This window comes from Haliaeetus albicilla, chromosome 18, assembly GCF_947461875.1.
Source record: "Haliaeetus albicilla chromosome 18, bHalAlb1.1, whole genome shotgun sequence".
Taxonomy (NCBI): Eukaryota; Metazoa; Chordata; class Aves; order Accipitriformes; family Accipitridae; genus Haliaeetus; species Haliaeetus albicilla.
The window spans coordinates 28438355-28458749 of record NC_091500.1 but is presented as its reverse complement, the minus strand read 5'-3'; the positions used below and the strand labels follow the sequence as shown (position 1 = coordinate 28458749).

General features: G+C 53.1%; 1 protein-coding gene across 2 annotated transcripts; it reads right to left on the bottom strand.

The window, feature by feature from the left end:
* Window positions 1–160: 160 nt before the first annotated feature.
* Window positions 161–19727, bottom strand: TFCP2 (transcription factor CP2). Of its 2 annotated transcripts, none has more exons than XM_069806101.1 (15): window positions 19268–19727; window positions 12596–12747; window positions 11883–11959; window positions 11342–11447; window positions 11017–11123; window positions 10203–10355; window positions 7682–7792; window positions 6835–6923; window positions 6244–6322; window positions 5667–5760; window positions 4942–5032; window positions 3874–3980; window positions 2438–2580; window positions 1708–1759; window positions 161–1576 (listed from the first exon to the last, which is right to left on the bottom strand). In XM_069806101.1, the coding sequence occupies exons 1-15, from the start codon at window positions 19387–19389 to the stop codon at window positions 1539–1541; spliced, it is 1521 nt and encodes a 506-aa protein (XP_069662202.1). In that variant the 5' UTR covers window positions 19390–19727; the 3' UTR covers window positions 161–1538. The 2 variants fall into 2 exon arrangements, with proteins under 2 accessions (XP_069662202.1, XP_069662203.1); XM_069806102.1 differs by having other exon boundaries at window positions 6274–6322.
* Window positions 19728–20395: the final 668 nt, after the last annotated feature.

The following is a 20395-nucleotide window of genomic DNA, read 5'->3' as shown; positions in this document are numbered from 1 at the left end:
CGCGATGGAGAAGGGAGATGGGGATGTTAACGGTGCCCTTTGCACCAGGACGGAGTCACAAGCAGCAGCTGCGGGAGCTTGGCCAGTGCAAGCAAAGGATGGAAAAGGACCAAACCAGCTCTAATTTTCATCTCCAAGAAGACGACAGCTGGCCAAGGAAGATGGGAACAGAATCTTTTATGGCTTACAAACACAGAAGAGCAGCCGGTATTTTAGCAGCAGGGACGTGACCGTCGTGATTGTTGCATCCACCAGTGCCTTCACTCGCGGGCCCTTCTCGGCCTGAGCGCAGACCCACTGCACCTGCCTTGAGCTGGATCTCACTGCAGCCTTATTTAAAAATAAGAGGCCTGCTTTACATTCTATTTTTTCCCCCCTATTTTTTGGCTCAAAACCTCCTCAGATAGTGCCAATAGTTCGAGGCAGGCGTCACCCCAGGCATCTTGGTCTCTACTGGGGGATCTTATGGATGGGGAATAGGATCCACCACCTGCATGGCGGGGCAGATCCTTCACCCCAGAGACTTCACTGCTGTCCTGGAAACCTGCACGGAGGCACTTTTGTCACCATCGAGTCCAACGGCTTTCAATAACCCTTTGAACTTGCTGTCTGCCGCCTCCTTAGCGCACGCAGGGCTACACCAACACTGGGGCAGCTACGGAGGCTGGGCAGAGGGATGCAGGGGCAGAAAACGAGGCAGCAGGTAGACATCGCTCAAAATTTTCAGTAGAGATAGCCAAGTCTTTTTTTTTTCCTCCCTAAAACATGCAGAAAAGAATCCCATAGACCAAGCTAGTTAGCTATTTCTTTATCCAACTCGGCTTCACTCCACGTTTTGCTCCAGCTTTATACAACTAGATGTGTATATAAAGTTCCTGACGACCCTACACTCGCAAGGGAAGAAGGATGGCACCACAACCACACCCGCACACACACGCCAACACCATTTTCGGGGTGGGTGGAGAGGAGAAAAACAAAGTCACCACCTTTGTCTAACAGATGCATTGTAATATTAAATGAAAGCTTAACAAAATCTTTTAAGAAAATCCCTCCCAGCCCTAGCCTACCACTCCATCAGCACAGTACATAGCATATTTGAGACCTGCTCAGCTCAGCACGTGCCCGAGGGCCGGTTGGCTTTGTTGGGCCAGTTTAATTCATGCTCTCTTGCCAGTCTGCGAGCGTCACAGGAGCTGATGCCTCTCAGAAAAGCAGAGCACGCCTGCCATAGAAAAAGGCCTCGCACCGGTTTTAGGTCCCAATGGCAAATTTTTACCAAGAGCTACATGAGAGTGCGACCTGGTAACTTCAAGCCTCAGAGCTCCAGGAATTAAGCAGCACGTTACCATCAACGGCCGTTTAGGTGCCGTCAGAGCAAGGAGGTCCCCTGCAAGAAAGAGAGCCGAGTAACCAACAGCTCGGGGGCTTTCCAGAGGGTGCCCAGGAGTTTCCAGATCTCTGCTCGTGTCCTTGTGCTGGAAGTGAAGGGTCTTCATGCGCAACGAAAGAATCGCAGGTGCTCCTCATCCTGTCCCCTCCTATTTTAAGATGATGTGGTAGCTATCATTGGTTTCAGCTGCAAAAGAAGCAAAGGTCATGAGCCACTCGCAACAGCAAAGGAATCTGCTGGGTTGAGCGGATCTGACACAAGAGCTCCCCAAGAAGTATGGAAGGGAAATACAAGACGGAGCCCAGGCATTTACGCACCTTTCATGGTGTCCAGAACGAAACAGGATTCGTCTTGGAAGTTCTGTATCATCTGAAAGAAGCCACGAAAGCCATCTTAGTCTGAGGCTGTACTTAAACACAGCAGAAGCGCTTCACAGCCCTCAGTGAAGGCTTTGTGTTCTGCCAGTCAGCGACGGGCATAGATTTAGAGTACCGAAAGGGCTAGAAGCTGCTCAGGCAGGAGCTTAGTGCTCTGGGAGATAGGAAAGGCACCAGCCATAAATATTTATTCCTTCCTCCAGCTCTCCAGAACTGAAGGTCCAAACCAGCGAGCCGAGAGAGGAAACCATTGGATTCTGGGATGCAAGTCTGAAAGCAGAGTCCTCCTCACAGCAATTCCCCTCCCTGCTTTTATAGCAACGCTAGAAGAAAACCAAGCATGAAGGAGGGCATGCACACAGCCCGGACTCACTCAGTGAGAGCTGTTCATGCCTGATAAACCTCACAGGTTTAAGTGAGGTGCCCCCGGCAGCAGAGCAGCGTCCCCATGTGCCAACATCCTTGGCTCTACAGGCTTCAACAATTAACTCTGACCCTTCGGAAATCGGAGGTGACCGAGCAGGGCCCTTCCTGAAGACCTGCCCAGGGGACCTGTTCCCCTGGGTGCTGCACAACCTCCACAGCAGAGCTCAGAGCACAATCAGACACAAACCAGCTGAAGCAACCCAGCGCAAGAGGTCAAAAATAAGGAGCACCCAGAGGTTGTTACCTCATCACTGATCAGCACGTGTATCCCCGTCGGACCTTGCTTGTAAATCTGGCTGATCTGTTGGGAAGAGATGCTGAAGAGCTGGGCCAGCTTTTCCGTCAGTTCCACCGCCGTCAGTTCCTCCAGATAAATAGCGTGGTACACTGCGAGGAGAAGAACTATTATAGCTAGACGCCAAGCACAGCGTTGGTATCTACACTGTGGATGCAGAGACGCTTCAGCTAGTACCACGCGTGCTAGCCCAGGGAGCGGATGCTTAGAGGATCATCACAAACAGGCTGCTCTCTACCCAGGAACATCACAGCTCCCATTGGGACAGGACTGTGCACAGCCCGTCTATCGAGTGTTACTTTTCAGCAGGTTGAACACCCGCTCTGCTGTGCCCGACTTATGCAGCTATCATCTTTCCAAGCCCAAGCTGCTAAATCTACATGCAACTGCAGCATGCCTCTGGTGTCTGCTCTTGCTACATGGCTGCAGCGTGCCCTGAGCTACAAAAGCATCAGCTCCACAGTAACTTGGCTGTCGTCAGTGTCCTGCAATGCTTCTGTATTTTTACAGTCCTTGCCTCAAAAAGCTTCTATTTTGACTAGCATCAGCTGAGCAGTGTTTTGTACCATTCCTGGCCATTTTCAATCCCAGCAGGGTGGAAACGCTGCCCTCGCACCTCCCCAGAGCCCCCCCTGTTCCGCCACTCCCGCAAGGTAGGTCCTGGGGGGAAGTGAGAGGATCTGAATTGGACCAGGGCAAGAAAAGGACGAGCTGTTTGTTTTTGCACTTCCCGCTCCAATCACAGAGGTGGATAAACCGGCGCCTGGCTGCTCCACAAATGTAGGTCACTCATTGTTGTCTGGGCAATGCTGGATTCTCGCAGGAGCTATCATTTGTCGGCTCAGAGCAGTCAACATGCCGACAGTCAGATTCTGCAGCTGCCCATTTGGTGGGCAAGGAGAAAAATCAGCTGGGTAGGACCAGGGCAAGTAAAAAGGGTTCACTGTGATCTTCCAGCATCCTTACCAAAGGGGAGCATGTACAACCCCTTGGTTTGTGTACAGAGCTTACATTCGGTTGCAGGTGAGCTCACACGTGAGCTCGCTGCCTCCTCACAGTGAGGAGATGAGGATGACAGCAGCCAACACAAGGCATAGCAGCTGAAAACAAAAGCCACAGACCCTCTTTGAGTTGGCTCTGGTAACACAAGCAGCCCTGGCTGTGAGAGGGGCCTTTCGCCAGCCCAAAACCCACCAGGCAGTGGTGCAGGGACGAGGGGATCAGAGGCAACTGGTGCGAAGCGCCCGTGGGCAGCAGTGGCGGGGCTGGAAACAGCCTCCCACCGCATTTCTGTTTGCTGAACCCCCTGGCTGTTATTTTCCCCCTCACCCTGTCAGCAGCAACCCCAAGCCCATGTGCCCCCAGCCAGGCTTCGAAACCCTTACCAAAAAAAGTACTGGTTACTGTGTCCCCGTCCTCATGTTTCTGCTGGAGGTCCCTCAGCTGCTGGGACTCCTGACACACGTAGATGGTCAGTCTGGGCCGCACCATCCTATGGACAGAGCAGTGAGTAAACGCCATCGTATTTACCCAAGGACACCTCTAGATCTCGACTCTTCCCTCCCCAGTATCCTCAAGGAAAAGAGATCGACGAACTCATCTTGAAGCAAAACCATCGTGGTAATCCCCACCTTGCTGATGCAGTAAAGGTTTTTGTGAGAAGGGGACAAAGTCAGCACAGGGACATGGTGCCAGCTGGCTACCGAGCAGCTAACTCGGACGGTCAGCTCCTGAGGACAGAGCGGCTGTGGTTCAGACCGAGCTCTGCTGGTAACATGCATGCTCCTTCTCGTTCCGAGTCTCATTTTGCAGTGCAAAAGCTGGCACCGTCTCCTGTCCTTCATGCCTTTCTCCCCCAACACAGTGCGACCACGTTTCCCCGCTATCTCCCGAGCCATCGGAGGCAGTACATTAACCTCCTGGAATGCTTCCCACCCGTGTAGCTCTTGCTGCCCCATATTGGAAAGCCGTGCCAATCCCTCCCCAGACCTTCCCTCTGGGATACAGCCAACCCTGTGTGTCTCTGCCCAGCTGCAGTGGTGCCTTCTGAAATGCTCCAGCTCAGATAGGAGGTCAGAGTTAAACACGAGTCCCTTCTTCTTCAGGGAAAGGTGCAAAGGAATATTCCCTTTCTGGGAAGGTAATTCCACTGAGAGGCAGTTCAGAGGATGGAGGACCCAAGTACTGTATTGGCAGGACTTTCTGGCTTGTGGCTGGATTCTCTGACACTCAAACAGTAAGATAATTTCTAACACTTCTCTCCCACATGGATTTTCTTCCCCAAATTGTCTCTGGAGTGGTTACCCTGCTGGCTAAGTTATCAAATTTGACTGAATGAGGTTCAGGAAGGTTAATGAAACTCTGTTCTCTCTAACAGCAAGAGCCAAGCAAACAGGCTAAAACAAATACAATTTACCTACCATCCACAATCAGCTTTTAAGCAAACAACATACCGTCCTTTTAATGCGTTGAAGAGCCTGATGCCATCCGCAGGGCCGCAGATCTGGATAACGTCTTCTCTGGTCAGCTTCAGTAAGTCTGCACCTACAGTTTTAAAAATCAGAAGGAGAGAAAGTCACACAATCCAGCCCAAAGTGTCCAGGATGGAGGGGCTCTGGGCACCACAGCTGTGCCAGTTCCCCCTCCTCCTGCTCACAGAGCTCACCCCATTCCCAAATTGTTTCTGCCTCCTGCTAACAACCTCCCCGCTTCCCCCAGAAGGACGCTTGCAAGATTTTTTTTCCAGACTGGTTTTGCAAGAGCGTGTTTCGGTACAATCCTGTGTCCTATATTATCATTTACAGCTGGCTATCTAGCACCTCGGTGACCCTGGATAACAGAGGCCGTATCACCAGGGAAGGAGAGGAAAAGAAATGTGAAGCATTTCTTTACATACAGTGCTTTCCCCCAGATCAGCATTTCTCAGCTTCTTGTAAGATCAGAGGGTGCTGCAAGCTCTTGGAAGAGAAACCACCCCAGTCCCCACTATTATGCCAGCTGAGAGCGAGGTGAGAAATGAAGAACACAGCTTTCAGGGAGCCACATTTTATTGTGTTACAAAAATTTTAAAAAACATTTATATTTGCAACGGTAACATGAAGATAGCCTCAGGAGCAAGAGGAGGCAGAGCGACTTGGCACAGAGAAGGGGCAGACATGGAGGGGATGTCGTAACCTACCTGAGAAGTTTCTGAAAAGCCGAGAAAAAGTGGAGAAGCGGTTTCGGTGCAGCCACTGCTGGGCCTCCTGGGGCGTGCTGGTGGGCAAGAGGTTCTGCAATGTAGGAAAAGAAGGGTCACAGCCTCAGAGGTGACATGGAAGCATTTCCACTGAGGAATGAGCACAGGTCAGCTCAGTCAGTGTTTATAATCACAGTCTTAAATCGAGACCCTAGTGAGCCAGGCTCACAGCACACGCACAATACAGGCTGCAGCCTGGACAGGTTTTGATTTAAAAGGCTTCAGAGGGACAAAGAAAGAGGAAGGAAGCAAAGGGGAAAGCACAGTGAAGATCAAGGCAATAAGTAAAGGTCACAGCGAGCTACAAAAAGCTTGCTCCTTGCTCACAACTCGGCATGGCTGTACTGGACATTTTTCACCCTGTCACCTCTTTTTCCAACTAGGAGTCAAAAAGAAGTTATAACTCCCCAAAGATGTTAAACTAGAGCAGTCTCTTCCCCAGCAAACTACAGCCACCCACAAACCCACCCCCGCTCCATCCCCAAATCCCATTTTCTGACCTGTGCACCATCCTTACCACAAGCATAAGCTCTGAGGTGTGACTTACATCTGCGATCGGAGGGGGTGGCTCGGGCTGATGGTTTGGAGAGCCATTGCTAGGTTGGGGAAGAGAGCCAGACAGAGCAGAACACAAGGTTAGCGCCGCTCTTCCCCTTCCGGCACAGGATCCCGGCAGGCAGCAACCACCACCCTCCAAGTCCCATAACCAAGACCACCAAAACACAGGGACAGACAGCTACGTGGCTGCGGCAACACCATCATTGTTGCAGTGCAATACTTCGCAAGAATGAACAGCTTATGCTGGAGTATTAACACGATGGGGAAAGGCAGAGAGAAGCAGGCTGGAAGCTGAACTGCTGCTCAAATGCATGCAGGCTTCTCATGCAAAAGCTGAACTTTGCTGCAGCCAAGAGAGGTAACAGTGCTCAGCTTCAAGGGCTTTAATTTGATTTTTGCCCACTGACACAGCCTCTTCAGCTGCTTCCACCCTCCTGTACACCTTGGAATCAGACCCTTCCTTTCACTAATGGTCACTGCCAGCTCAGACACATCAATCTCTCGTGCAAGGCAGAAATCAATAGCCAGCTAGCCTCTTCTCTGGACTTACCCTTCGCCAATGGAAAAACTGCTGTGGGAACTGTTGAAGCCAGGGGATGGCGCGTTATTGACGTATGTTATCTCTGGCCAGGGAGAACACTAGAAAGGAGAAGAGTCACAGGATTGCTTTGAACAAGCACGCACATCTGCTCTGGTCAGCACAGGTTAACAGCTATTTGCTGACCGACAACTGACTATGAAACAGAATTAAAGAATAAAGTAGGGGATTAAAAGAAGCCATGCCAATTCACTGCAGATGGTCACAAAGCTCAGATTTAGTGATTCTTAAAAGGCCAAAAGTCACAAAATTCAAACGCAGCGAGATGTGGGATCTAAACCATCGCTCTGGCACTGGGCTGACACATACGGTGCCCGCTGGCCTGGGCACCTCTGTGCAGCAGATCAAGGCTGGATCGGGCACTGACAAGCATCCCCAAATTCAGCCAGGGTAGGATGAGGGCTCCCTCCCCAGGGCTGTTCAGCCCCGACCCCTCAGACGATCACACTTTAATAGACTGACACCGTCCACTAGCACAGGGAGGAAACAACGGGGTTTTCTGCCAGCTCACAGCCTCAGTGGCCAGTTGCCACACAGGCAAAATGAAGCTTGCAGGGAGAAGTAAAATCTCTTATTAGATGATCTATTACAGTGGGGAAAAAAACATCACGTTTCCACGCACAAGAGACCTGTTTCAGGTCTAGTAAGCAACACGTCCTCTGCCTACAAAATTTATCTTGCTTTTGTCTTGCAGCTATTAACAACTTGGCCAAACATTTCGCAGCAGAACAGCCAGTTCCTTGCCACCTGCGAGCAAAGCAAGCCAGGTTTTGTTAAAACAACGATGCCAGCACCCCACCTCTGTGAGTATTGTAGTTTCATAGGAAGGCTGGTATTTCTCTTTCTCATGAGGCGTTCGCTTCTCCATCTTTTCCCTGTCCGTCTTCTGCTTCCGATCAGCTCCTTTGGGCTGGAAAGGAGACACTCCTGTTAGATCAGCAGCATGGAAGGGTGGCAGCAGCTGGCTGGATAGATGTGCAAGAAACACAAGAACCAGAAAAGGCAACTCGTCCTTCTACTCACCCACTTGTTGCTTTACAGAGGGAAAAGGAAGGGGGCTTGGACCATCTGCCCAGAGAATTAACTATGGCAACAGCATCAATTCTGTAACTACCCCAATATCCTGATCTATCCACGTCCCCAAAATGGGGCCCAGAACATCTGAACAAGGAGGTGAAACATTTTTCAGAAGACACTTCTCCCGACAGCATACATTGGCTCTAAGGGGACAAAGGCCAGCTACTGGTATCACATCTGAGCTGTGTCTTCGGCACCTTCATCAACCACTTGGAGAGGCGGCATTTCAGTGGCACAAAATGCACCAGAACATGAGAGCTCAATTATGTCCTTGCCTTTGCCACAACCTCGAAAAAACCATGCACTTTCTCATATGCAAGATTAAGATGATTTTACTCGCTGCCTTTATCAAATGCTCAAAGCCCTAAGGAAAGCAGCAAGTCAGAGTGCGCCATTATAACCACCAAAGCTATCCTGGTGCTCCCCTCGGCAGAACCCTAAAGAAATACCCTTAAAACTTGGCCGTGCATGGTCTCTGCCTGCACTCGCAAGTGGAAGGAATTTTGCCTTGGTGGACCAACACAGCTGCCTGCCAACGTGTGGACACCTCCCGAGTGGATGAACGCATCCACGGCGCCGGTGGAGAAGCTTTAGGACTGCAACACAGCCACGTACCACAGCCCTCCCGTTCCCCCAAGCTCCAAATCTCTTTTCCTCTGGACAGCAAAGCTGAGACCTGAACAAGCTACCACCACGCTCCGAGCTGGGTGAGGTGGTGCTGCTTAGCTGTGGCTTCATTAGCCAGCTTCTGCCATGAAAATCTAAAGGTTGTTCTTACCTTCCCATAGTAAGCACTGCTGCTTCTGGTGGCTAGAAAGGATCTGTGCTCCAGACACCAACGAGCATGGGTAAGGGGCCCTCAGCAGCTATTCTGAAAGCACTGAAATGCTCCCAGCTTTGAGGGGCAGAGGGAAGAAAGGAAAGGGCAGGGCAGGAGCCCGAATCATGTTAACCCACAAAGGACACCCTGTGGCAAACAGGACTCAAAGCAGGCACAGGGAAACACATGCACGGCGAGTCTGCTGCCCTGACCCCACGAGGGCAGCTGCGTCAGATGAGCAGGAGATAAGGCTGAGACCATCAGAGACCATCCTTTACAGGGAGACTGTGCCCTGAAGCCACAGCTTCACTGCTTTGGGTTTTCCTAGTTCAAGGTTATCAGAGCCAAAAAAAACCCAAAACAAACCCCATCCCCTGGCACAAAGAGCTGAAGCTCAGTAGAAATGCAGTGCCAGATGCCTCGCAATCTCACTATCCTCCAAGTGTTTGTTTGCAGCCAGCCTTATCCCTTAACTCCCAACTCTGCAGCCATCCGCTTAGGCTATTTGCATCGAGATACCAACCAGAGCTCAAACAAGCCCTAACAAATCACACCCCTGCCTTTGAAATGTTAAAATTCAAATAGGCAAAAGAGAAGAGAGAGAAGGGGAAAGATGCCAAGTCAACAGCAGCAGGGCATGCTGCCCGATATCCCACAGCAACTTCACAGCAGAACTGCAAAGCAGCACAGGCGCCCGGCCAGGCGACCGACCCCGCTGTGTGCCAAATGCCCCTAAAGGTGGAAGAAGAGAAGAGCCACGGACAAGATTTTGCAGGGTGTTACAGGGAGGACAGCGTAACGGAGGCAACCTCAGCATACTGGAGAGCACGGGCATGGCGAGCCCCCCTGCATATTCCCTGTGCAGCTGGCCCCGCTGCACGGCACCTGGGCGCTCCTGCATCAACGACCCTTCTCAGCCACCCACGCCATCATGCTGCTGTGGCTGCCACTGCCAGGTTATGGCTTTGGGTTTCTCTGAACTATTTGCAACAGGGACCAGACACCTGCGCTGCCAGAGAGGCCGGATGCAGATGGACCATCAGATGCAGACAGACCATCAGCAACAGGTAATAATAAAGCAAGGAGTTCAGTCAGACACCAAAGCTCCTTGGAGGATCTCCCAAGCTGATAAGACTCAAGACTAAATGTGGGAGGTTTCAGACGGAGGCAACACAACCCACGTTCTCCCTCTACATTGTTCTTGGCTTACTGGTTTTGTAGCCTCAACGGCATCTGGACTTGATTGACAGAGAGGAACCGGGGAGAGAGCAGCAACACAAGACCAGAAGGACCGAGAGGCCCTTTTGCAGGCAAGCTCAACTGCTGTCCTGCACTCGTGATGTTCACTGGGGCTGCAGCATGAATTGGGACTGACTCCCAGTTTGTTTCCTAGCAGGGAAAGGCCACCAACGGGCCGAGGTACCTTGAAGACCTTGATCTGGCAGCTGGCAGAGTGCAGGTGCTCTGTGTACTCTCCATTCTCGTTCTCCTTGAACGTGTCTATCTGGACCCGAAAGGGTACCCCCTTCTCTCCTCCATGCTTCCGCATGGTGAACTCCGTGCTGATACAGTGAACCTGGGGGAAGGCAAAGCATCCTGCCGTTAGTAATTCTGCCGTGTCTGACTGACCACAAACCTCCCATTCTTCTCGTGGGAGCCAGGACAGTACTGACGTAAAGGGCAGCCTGCTGAGAAGGGCGAAATACGGAGCTGGGATGGGACCACACCAGGTACCCCCAGCATTAAGGAGTTAAGGGGATGCCACAGCAGAGGTGGAGCCACATTCTTTCAACAAGTTTTGCAACCTCTTAATGTTACAAGCAAGCCCCAGATCAGCAGGGCAGAGAGTTCCCAGCCTCCACACGCTGCAGCCTGTTATTCTAGGCGGGAGGGCCAGACTTCCAAGAGGTATTTTAGGCAGCTGGCGAGATGTGCAAAAACATTTAAGCAAGATGGAGACCTAAATCATGAAACCAGAGGGACCTAAACTACCACAAACATATAAAAACTTATTGGTGGTCAGCTGTGCCTGTCCCTTGCTAGGGCATGAACTGCTGCTCTGTTCCATCACTTGAGGCTGGAGGTAGGGTGTATTTTAGTTGACATCCTTCTACCACTGCAGCACCTGGCTGCTATTTTACTGCTCTGAGTTAAAAAGCAGCACCTTCTTCCCTGTTGGAAAACATTTTTTTTTTTCCCCTAGACCCCCATAACAGGAGTTTCCCCACTTCTTTTACCTGGATAAACACAGAAGTCCTCTTTGAAGGATCCCATAGAAACTCCACTGTGTTGAGCTGGGTTGGGTTTGCTCTAGGGTCAATGATGCCCACAGACATTGGGATATCTGTAGGGGCAGAGATGGAGAACAAGCTGCCATTTGTAGTAGGAAAAGAAGGAAGAGATTCACAGGGAACATATAGAAAAACCAACCAAGTCTGACAAAGTGCAGAATTGTGACAGCACTTTGTCCCTTAAAGTCAAGGGACTGGGAGCCCGGCTGGGGGCACTTCAGGCACCCACATCTCCTCCAGCATCAGCCAAAGTGCTGCCATGGGAACTCACCTATGTCCAGTATCCTGTCCCCAGGCCTGTTCCACCGCCAGCCCTCCAGCTGCTGATGCTCTGTGTACTGCAGCCGCCGGTCATGAAACACCACCCGGAAAATGCTCTAGAGGGGAGAAACAGTCAGTGCCTGGAGCTGCCCCAGGAAACCTGGCAGTCTTCAAGTTGCAAGGCATTTCCCAGTCACAGAGGGGCCTGAAGGCTTCACGGAGAAGCCAAAGCAATAAAAGAAAGCCTGGGTGGACCCCTGGGACAGAAGCATGAAGGCTGCAGCTTATCCTTCCTGAACACTAAGCCATTAGCAATCGCCTCTTGGCTTGACCCCTGGCCCCATGAGACTGGCTGGACACCACCAGCCAGGCTGGTCTCAACAAGGTGGGAGAAGGGGAAAGGGAAAATAAACCCCCAATCAACCCAGACCTATCCCACACACTCTGTCATGGAGTCTCCTGCAGTACAAGACCTCACTCGCTGCTCCCTACGGCTCCCTGCAGCAGGGGATGGCCCCAGCTGGACACGAGTACCTGTGCTCTCCGCTTACCTTTACCAGTTTCCCATTTATCTCCGGCAGCTCCCCAATCTTTCTGTTGTCCAGCATCCGGATTTCATAGGACTGCCCTGAGGGGAAGAAGGCAAGGGCACCTGGCAGTTAGTTGGGGATGGACCTTTGCTGTCGCCCTTCCTCTGGCATTTTGACATGTTTTTCTGCCACACTAGCCATGCTACTTGATCTTCTTGCCATGTTTTAGTGAGGGGGTCATACAAACATGAGCCATTAGAGCCACAGCTGTAACACCCCTCTCCAGGAAGAGATAATCCTCCCCCTTCCTGCAGCAGTACTTTCCAGGAATTACCTTTATTAACCCAAGACCAAGAACAGGGATGAAATTGATTACACAAGCTTCATCTGGCTTTGGTTGCCAACCCTGATCTTCCAGTTCTACTTGAAAGCAGCAGGTACAGCTTGAACTTGTAAAACACACCCACTGCAGAGCACCCCAGCACGGATACACCAGTTAACCACCTTACATCGCACAGATTTGCATTAGGTTAAATCCTAGAGGCGATTCACCACCATAAGCAGAGGGCAGGCAGCAAGGCAAAGGAGGTGGCACTTCCAAACAGGAGCAATCTGGAGTTTACTATTGAGGTGCTTTCCATTCCCAAGGGGAAATTTCCAAAGGCAGAATTTAATTTTTTAGGGTGTTTACACGAGGCACAGACAGCCTGCGGAGGGCTTAGGGCTTCTCTCACCTTGGTTGAGATAGGTGAGTGTTTCGTCGTGGAGCTTGACAGCAGGGGAAGTGGCGGCACACAGCACGTACTGGAAAGGCAGGATTTTATTCTCGTTTTCAGGAGGCAAACTTGATTCTTCTTGCTTGAAGATGGGTAGGGCAAGGACGTCGCTGCAAAGAGATTTGTCAGATTCATTTCAGCTCTGGCTACACAGAGAGGATGCATTTGGTATTTAGTTCCTCCTCCTAAGAAGAGCTTTGAGCTTTTTTGAGTTAAAAAAAACCACGTACCCTGACATCTCTCTGCAAAACTGCTAAGGAGCATTAAAGCAGACTGAGTAGTCTGAGAAAAGGACCTGACACCTGCTTTTGCTAAAGCTTTTTTCAAGTTAGCCTCCTTATCCACCCAAAACACACACATTTCTTGCTTCAAAGCTAAGAGACAACAGAGTTTGTATTTCAGACTGAAGCCCAGCTCCTCTGGCAACGTGATTCCTGCGCCACTTGTGCATCAGTACAGAGCTGCTGCAAAGAAAGATGCATGCAGCATGACATCTGTGTCGCACCAATAAACGCCTGTCCTCTTCCTTGTGGTACCAGCCTGCTTACCTCCACCAACAAGCCAGCCCCTAACCCTTTCCCCTCTGCTCCAAGCAGAGAGGCCAGGAGCTCGTTTACCCTCCAGGAGAGCCTTGGAAGGAATGTGAAGTCTTGCTCAGGTCAAGGTCACTAATATTTTCGCCGTCACCTCCTCCGCACTTATAAAAGCCTCCCAACCGCCCCAGCAAACAGGGGAGTCAGTCAAAGCAGAGGCAGAGACCTCAGGGCACATCACATGGGGGGAGTGCACAGTCAGAGCGCCGAACCCTTCCTCCCTCCCTCCCGCAGCTGTAACCCACTGCAAGATGCACACAAGCATCTCAGTAGAGCAAATCCTGCAGGCTCTGACATGGAAAGAGCCCTTCCAACATGAAGGCAGCAAGAGGTAGACCCTCGGCTTTCCCCAAACTCATCGACAAGCTCCCAGACCCAAGAGCCCTTTGTGCTGGACACTACACAACTAGCCAGCCCTGACCCAAACCAGGAGCTTGGGATGCCCATGGAGGTCAGAAGATGCTCCATGTCACCTGTGGTACAGCCCACACCATGGGTCCCCATGCCATGGGTCATGGGAGAAACCAGAGCCAGGTTTCTGAGACAACCGCAGGCACCTTTTTATACCTTACAGGTCTGCTTCTTGCCAAAAGTCACCACGACTCCTGCCCAGCCTACATTTAATGACAGGAGGAACTGCCCTGGGGAGCTATCGGGATGGCTTCACCACAAACCTTTAACCTTCAACGGCCCAAGCACCTTCCTGGCTATCAGGTTATACCAGATGAGTTATATGGGAGCTCCCCGCCTTGCCACAGAGCAGCACAGAGCCGCTCCAGCTGGCATGAGCTTGGGCTCATCAGACTCTGGATGCTGTCCCGCCACTCTAGATGCTGGCTGGGAAAAGCGAGGGTGTTCGAGCTCCGTGCTACCAACTTTTCCCAGGAGAAGGATGTCTCCAGGTCTTTGCGATTATGCAAAAAACTCGCTGTCTCCCCTCCCCTGTGATCACCAACACTTTTCCATACTCAAAAGGCCATGTGGCAACAAGAACTTGCTGAATAATGTTAATTTAAAAAATCACTAGCGATACCCCATAGCCTATGGACATGTATTTAAAAGAAATTGTTTGAGAAGCTGACTCTCAGCAGTTGTTTTGAGCCATAACAATGGCCAAGAGTCATTACTGCGTAGTGCATAAACCAGAACATCCTCCCACCCATCCACTCGAGCAGAGCCCGGAGCAAAAGCAGAGGCCGGGCAAACACGCTTGAGCATGGATGCGACCGCAGAGCTGTGCATCGGCTGCTGGGGCCACCCAGCACCATTCCACCAGCCCCAGGTGAAACGTGGCATGAGGACAGAGCTATTTGGGTCCCTTCGAAGGGCAGTAGTGAAGCACTAAGCCCTGGTGAAGTGTCAGGTCGCCTGCCCCTCCTGTTACAGGCTTTGGCTCACGGGAGTGTAAAGAAGAAGGAGTTAAATCAGCTTTTTTTTAGTTGAACATTAAAAACCTTTCCCAAGGAAAAACTGGACTTATCTGGCCAAATACCAGCTCCCACCCTAACAGGGCTTTAACCCTTTGGTCTCAAGAGACTAAATATCTGCCCTTCCTCCAATACTGTGCAAGTAACACCTATCACTGCTGCCCAAAGCCAAGCAGCAGAGCTCCTCCCCGCCCTGATCCCAACTTATTAGACATTACACAGAGCTGCGTGGATGCCCTGGTCTCGGCATCAAGGCACGTGTACACAATTAGGCAAATTACACAACCCGGAGAACAAACTTCCCTGCAGCTCCATCTCATTAGCAGAGGAACGGCATTTCCTCCCGCAGAAGGATTTCTCGCCCGAGCAGGCTGCCGAGGCAGGATGAAGCACAGATGTTACTGATCCCTGTAAGAAGGTGCGAGGATGGGGAAGACCAGCACTAACCTGCTGAGCCCAGACAGATGAGAAAATTAATTTAAAGGCTACGCCCTGCACAAATTCTCCCGGCAGCCAGAGGAACCCAGGATGCACTTCTCCTACACCCACGAGCGCTCATTTTCCTTGTAGGCTTTGACATGGCAATGATTCAATCCCAATTCTGCAGCCTCGGGAGACCCCAGTTTTTTGCCCTTTCTTTTGCTTTGTCTCACGCAAAAGCAGTCTGGGTGAGAAAGACGCAAAACTCGACTGTGACTTTTCTGCATGGAGAGCCAGCACACTGCCGTCATCCCGGCTTTCACTCACTTCTCCTGTGCACGCGGAGCTCTCGTGTGATGCTGCATCCACGTTCTGCAGCACAGCGGTCTGCTCTACTATCACAAGCTGCTTTTCAGGGTTCCAGAAGCTCCACATGGCCACTAACGCTGCTCGGACACCTGCCAAGAGGAACAGCAGAGCCATCCCTGCAAAACCTCCCCACATCCAGCCTCTAGATTTGTGTTCACTAAGACCCCACATAACCACGACCCGAAACCCACATTTTATTGCAAGCTGCAGAAGGGGGAAAAAACTTCAGGTAGTCGCATCCCTGTATTTCTGGAACAAGAGTACAACCCAATTAATTAGGAATAATCATCAAGCAAACAATGGTTTGCTTTTGCAAGCAGCTCTTGGGGAAGCAGGGCTACTTTCGGTGCAACTCTGCACGCACGGACAGGTTGGTAGAGCATCGCCGCAACACCCCTGCCTGTGGAGAGCAATCCTTTGCCATTGCGATGGCCTCAGGTTTTGCTTAGAGCCCCTTGGCTGGGACCTCCAGTCATTCAGATGCTGTTGCATGTCTGTGCTATAGGACCCAGGTAATAGGGTCAGCTTTACGCACTGCGGGGCGCAATAGAAAATTAAATATTTATAGAAACAATATGGTTATAAAACAGCAAGGGAAAGCTCGGCAGCTCCTGGGCCTGACATCTTCACAGCATCTCCAGGGGAAGGACAACCTCAGCCACCTGCAAATGGCAGCAGAATGCCATGGCCACAGCCACAACCTGCAAGGCGATTCACGGCGGCACAGAAAGCGCTTTGTTATTTGCCTCCTGCTAGTCTCCCACCCTGCCATTGCCCACCAAGTTCAAAAGCAGTCATTTTGTGGGTTGTTGGGGGAGAGCCAGGAAGCTGCGAGTCCTTCAGGTACCAACATCTCAGGAGCAGCCCCCTGCGACGTCCCCGCAATGCCCAGCATGGCCGAACCGAGCAATCATCAGTGGATTTTTCTGTAGACAAACCCACGCATGGTCCTGCCTGCTCCATGGGCACCTGGAGAAGTTCCTGCAACTCCTGGGGACAGGCCTGCCTTTGAAAAAAACATTATTTCACCATGCAATTTAACATGCTTTTGGGGAAAGACACTTCACTTAAGGCCTCCGGTTCCGGGGTGGGAGAGAATCTCCTGGGAAAAAGGGAAAAAAATAATTACAGAAAAACCCTGCGGATGGAAGTATTCAGGCAACACCCTATTATCACCTCCAAAGCCACCTCTGCTCTCCTAAAAACCTAATTCCAGGGAACAACAGTAACGCCAAGAATTTAGGTTCGTTGACAAATGCAAAGCACAATCCTACAGTGCAACTCAAATGAGAAAAAGCCTGAGCGACAACCCTCATCATCCACCACCACCTACCAGCGCTCGTTCCCAAGGCAGTAACGTGTCTCTTCCATAGGGAGAAGGGACGAAAGTGGAAAACCCCCAAGGGGCAAGCATGGAAAAGCCACAAAAACGCTCAAAACCTGAAGTGCCTGTTGAAACCTTTCCCCCTTTCCCACAACACGCAGAGAAAATGTCAGATGTCAGGACAGGAAGGTCGGCGCGCTCACCTACGGGGGCACACGCTCTATTTACAGGCAGCGTAGGTCAAGAAAAGTCTCCGAAAAAGAGAGTCGGGTTTCAGACGGCCGAGCGAGCCCCACAGAGAGTGCAGCTCAGCAGCAGGTCGGGCTCGGAGCAGCAGCACAGCCACTGCGCCGCTGACACAGAGCTCGAAGCCCTTTTGCACTGGTAATACCGGCATGGAAAAGCTTTGCAGCCAGTTTGGTGCACGGCACGTGGACGTGCAGAGCCATGGCCTCAGGAAACCTCCGCTCAAACCTCCGGCGCTGAAAACTGCTGCCTAGATGGGTCAGCTGTGGTAGGTAAAGGATGTAAATGCTTCAAAGCTTGCAGCTGCAGGATTTCCTCGTGCAATTAGAACTTTGATGCACAGCCAATGGGTTTTAGCTCAAAGGAGGCAAGTCTACACATTAAGACGCTCCATGACACCTTTGCTCGCCCTCTCTGAGGGGAGCATTTGTGCATGGGACCCCTTGCCCAAAAGGAAGGGGAAAGGGGAGGAAAAGGAGCTTCAAAGCTTCATTACTCCACCCCAGAGCAAAGCTGGACCTTCCCTGCTCACATTGGAAACTAATTCGCTCCCTCCCCATCAAAGGTAATGAAGGAGGAATCCCTCCTCCGAAAAAGCTACTGGTCACAGTGCTCTGTGCTGCTATTGCCAGGAGAGGTGATGGACACACTCCCCCTGAGCTCACACACCTTTGGGACTTTGTTTTTTTTCCAAGCATTCCAACTAAACAAACTCCAAAGGCTGCAACAGATCCTAACGGCGGTCAGGGATAACTTTGGGAAAGTGCTGGCTCTCCTCATCCCTTGAAGGAAGGAGAGATGGAGGCTAGATGAGAAGAGCTGCTCTTTCACTTCCCCTGGAAAAAGGCAGCAGGCTGGAAGTTGCTTCCCAGCCTGTTTTACAGTGAGCAATCACCCAATGGGGCATTTTTCATTCTGACTTTTACCATTTCCAATTGCAGCCCCCTCAGAAAGCCCCAGTCTTGCATCAAGGCATCCACTTGTGGCATCCTCCTCCTGGACAGCTTAACCTCAGCCCCAACCTCCAGACCTTCCTTTGCTGCCCGCCTGTGTGCTCAGCTCCTGCCTCGGGTCTGCGGGGAGTGATCCATCCCATCATCCCTCCTCACTTCCAGCCGAGGGGGATCCCAGGACGAAAACAAGCGGACCAGAAGTCGCATTTGAACTAACAAAGCTCTCACCCCAAGTTACACCAAGGCAGCTCTCTCACAGATGGCACTGGATCTGCACCGGCCCACAACAGAGTTAATTAATCAAGGATGGTGGTGGGGAAGCATGTGGCCGCTCGCAGACCTACTTGGTAGACCCTGTCTGGTCTGACACCTCATCCATGGACTGCATCTCCCTGTTACAACTCATGCAGCCAAAACTGAGGCGTTACCTGGTCTCAAATGGCGAGCACGATGCAGCGCTTTGGCTTCGCTGCTGCATGGAGGCTCGGCCAAGCAGCTGGATGCCAGAGCTGGGATCGGGAGGGCAGAGCGGCGAAGCAAGCTGGGACGCATCTCCAGAGCACGGGCCACGTACTTGTGCAATATGGTTTGAGCATCCGATGCTACGAGGTTCCAACCCTGATCGCTGCACTCAAGCATGGGGTGTTTGACCCTGTGGGGTGCTGCTACACCCCTTCGCTCCTTGTTTAGCTCAGAGGCAGGAGAGAGCTAGTCTGACCTGAAAAAACCATGCCGGTGTTCCTCCGGGAGGGTAATTAATTAGGGCAAAGTACAGCTCCTGCGGCGATTACCATACACTGCATAACACCAAAGCAACCGGCCACGAGCTCTTCTAGCCAGCAGTGGAGGAGAAGCGTGGGACAAACGCTGGTTGATTTAGCTGCAGTTTGAGGACATCAGGAGGCCAAAGACCAAGAGCGATGCCGGGGCTGCACAACCCTGCACCCTCGAGCGCATCTGCTCTCCAAAACAACTGCACAGCGAGTCCCCAAAGCCCCGAGCGGCTGACCCCCACAGCCCTGAGCAGCCGACGGGCTCTCTACGACTGCGACTCCATCCCAACTTCAAGCGTCCACCACCACGTCCCAGGGTTGGTGCCGAAGCCGAGCACCCGGCTCCCTCCTGAACCGTCCCCCGGTGTGACGCCGTGGCCGCCAAATGTGCCGGTGAGCAGTTCGGTCCCCCCATCATTAGGCACATTTTGGGGCTCCTCAGCCCACCCCGAGCCCCCCCGGGCTGCCAGCCCCTCTCCCAGGTGCAGGATGGACCCTTTAAGGTGGCCGGAGCAGCCCACCTACCTCATGCTGTAGGCCCCGGCACCCAACTCCTGGCCGATGCCCGACAAGCTGGCGTCGAAGTCCTGCACCAGCCCGGACTCGATCACCTCGTCCGCCAGCGGCAGCTTCAGAGCCCAGGCCATCCTCACCCACAGGCACGGGGCGCAAGCCCCGGGCGCGGGGGCCGCGTCCCCCGTGGAGGAGGGCAGCGGGGGGGCTCCTCGGCGGGCGCCCCGGTGTGTCGCCCCTCTCAGCGGAGAGGTAAGCTCGCTAACCGAGGGGGGCTCGGCCTCGCTCCCCCCTTCTCCTGGGGGCACTGAGCCCCACCCCCCCCCAACCCCTCGGGGGACCCTCTCCTGGGGTGGCTAACTGGTGACCCCCAAGACCCACTGCAGGGGACTCAACCCCAAACTCGCAGCCACCCCCTCAGGCTGCTGCGCCCACCCCCGAACCCTTCAGACCCCCTAAGGCCTACAGACACCCCCGCGGGGGTCTCACCCTCCGGGGACCCCCCCAAACCCCTTAGCCCCCCACCCCCAAGGGACTGCACCCCCGGGGGACCCCGAGCCGTACTGACCCCTCCCTCCCGAGAGGCTGCACCCCCAAGGAACCACCCCCAAAGCCCTACACCCCTCCTCAAGGGGCTGCCCCCCCTCGGGGACCCCCCCAGGCCCTACCGACCCCCAAGGGGCCGCCCTGGCCGCAGACCCCCCTCAAAGGCCAACCCCCCTCCAGGGGCTGCCCGCGGCCGCCCCCAGGGCCGCCTTCCCGAGGGGCTGCACCCCTCAAACCCCGCTGCAGAGCCCACCCCCCCCACCCAGCCCCGGCCCCCGGCCCGCTCCCGCCCCGCCGAGGGCCCCGGGCCGCGGCCCCCGCAAGATGGAGGCGGCGGAGCCGCGGACCCCCCCCACCCCCGCCGCCAGCGGGGAGGTGGTACCGCCCCGCCGCCGCGTCTAGCCAATGAGAGCCGAGAGCCACTAAGTGACGCGCTACGGGCGGTAGCCAATGGAGAGCTTCGGGCCGGACCCGCCGCGTGGGGATTGGGTCGGAGGGGCGGGGCGCAGACGGCGAGGCGTGGGACGCTCGGGTCCGTCCGTGCGGCGCCTTCCCGGAGGGTTGCGGGTTCGAGGCCCGGGCCCGGCTCATGCG

Coding starts and splice junctions, on each gene's coding strand:
- TFCP2 (XM_069806101.1), bottom strand. CDS start 19,389: ATGGCCTGGGCTCTGAAGCTGCCGCTGGCGGACGAGGTGATCGAGTCC. Junction 11,448..11,882: donor TAAATGGGAAACTGGTAAAG/GTAAGCGGAGAG, acceptor TCTCCCCTCTAG/AGCATTTTCCGGGTGGTGTT. Junction 1,577..1,707: donor CGTTCTGGACACCATGAAAG/GTGCGTAAATGC, acceptor CTTCTTTTGCAG/CTGAAACCAATGATAGCTAC.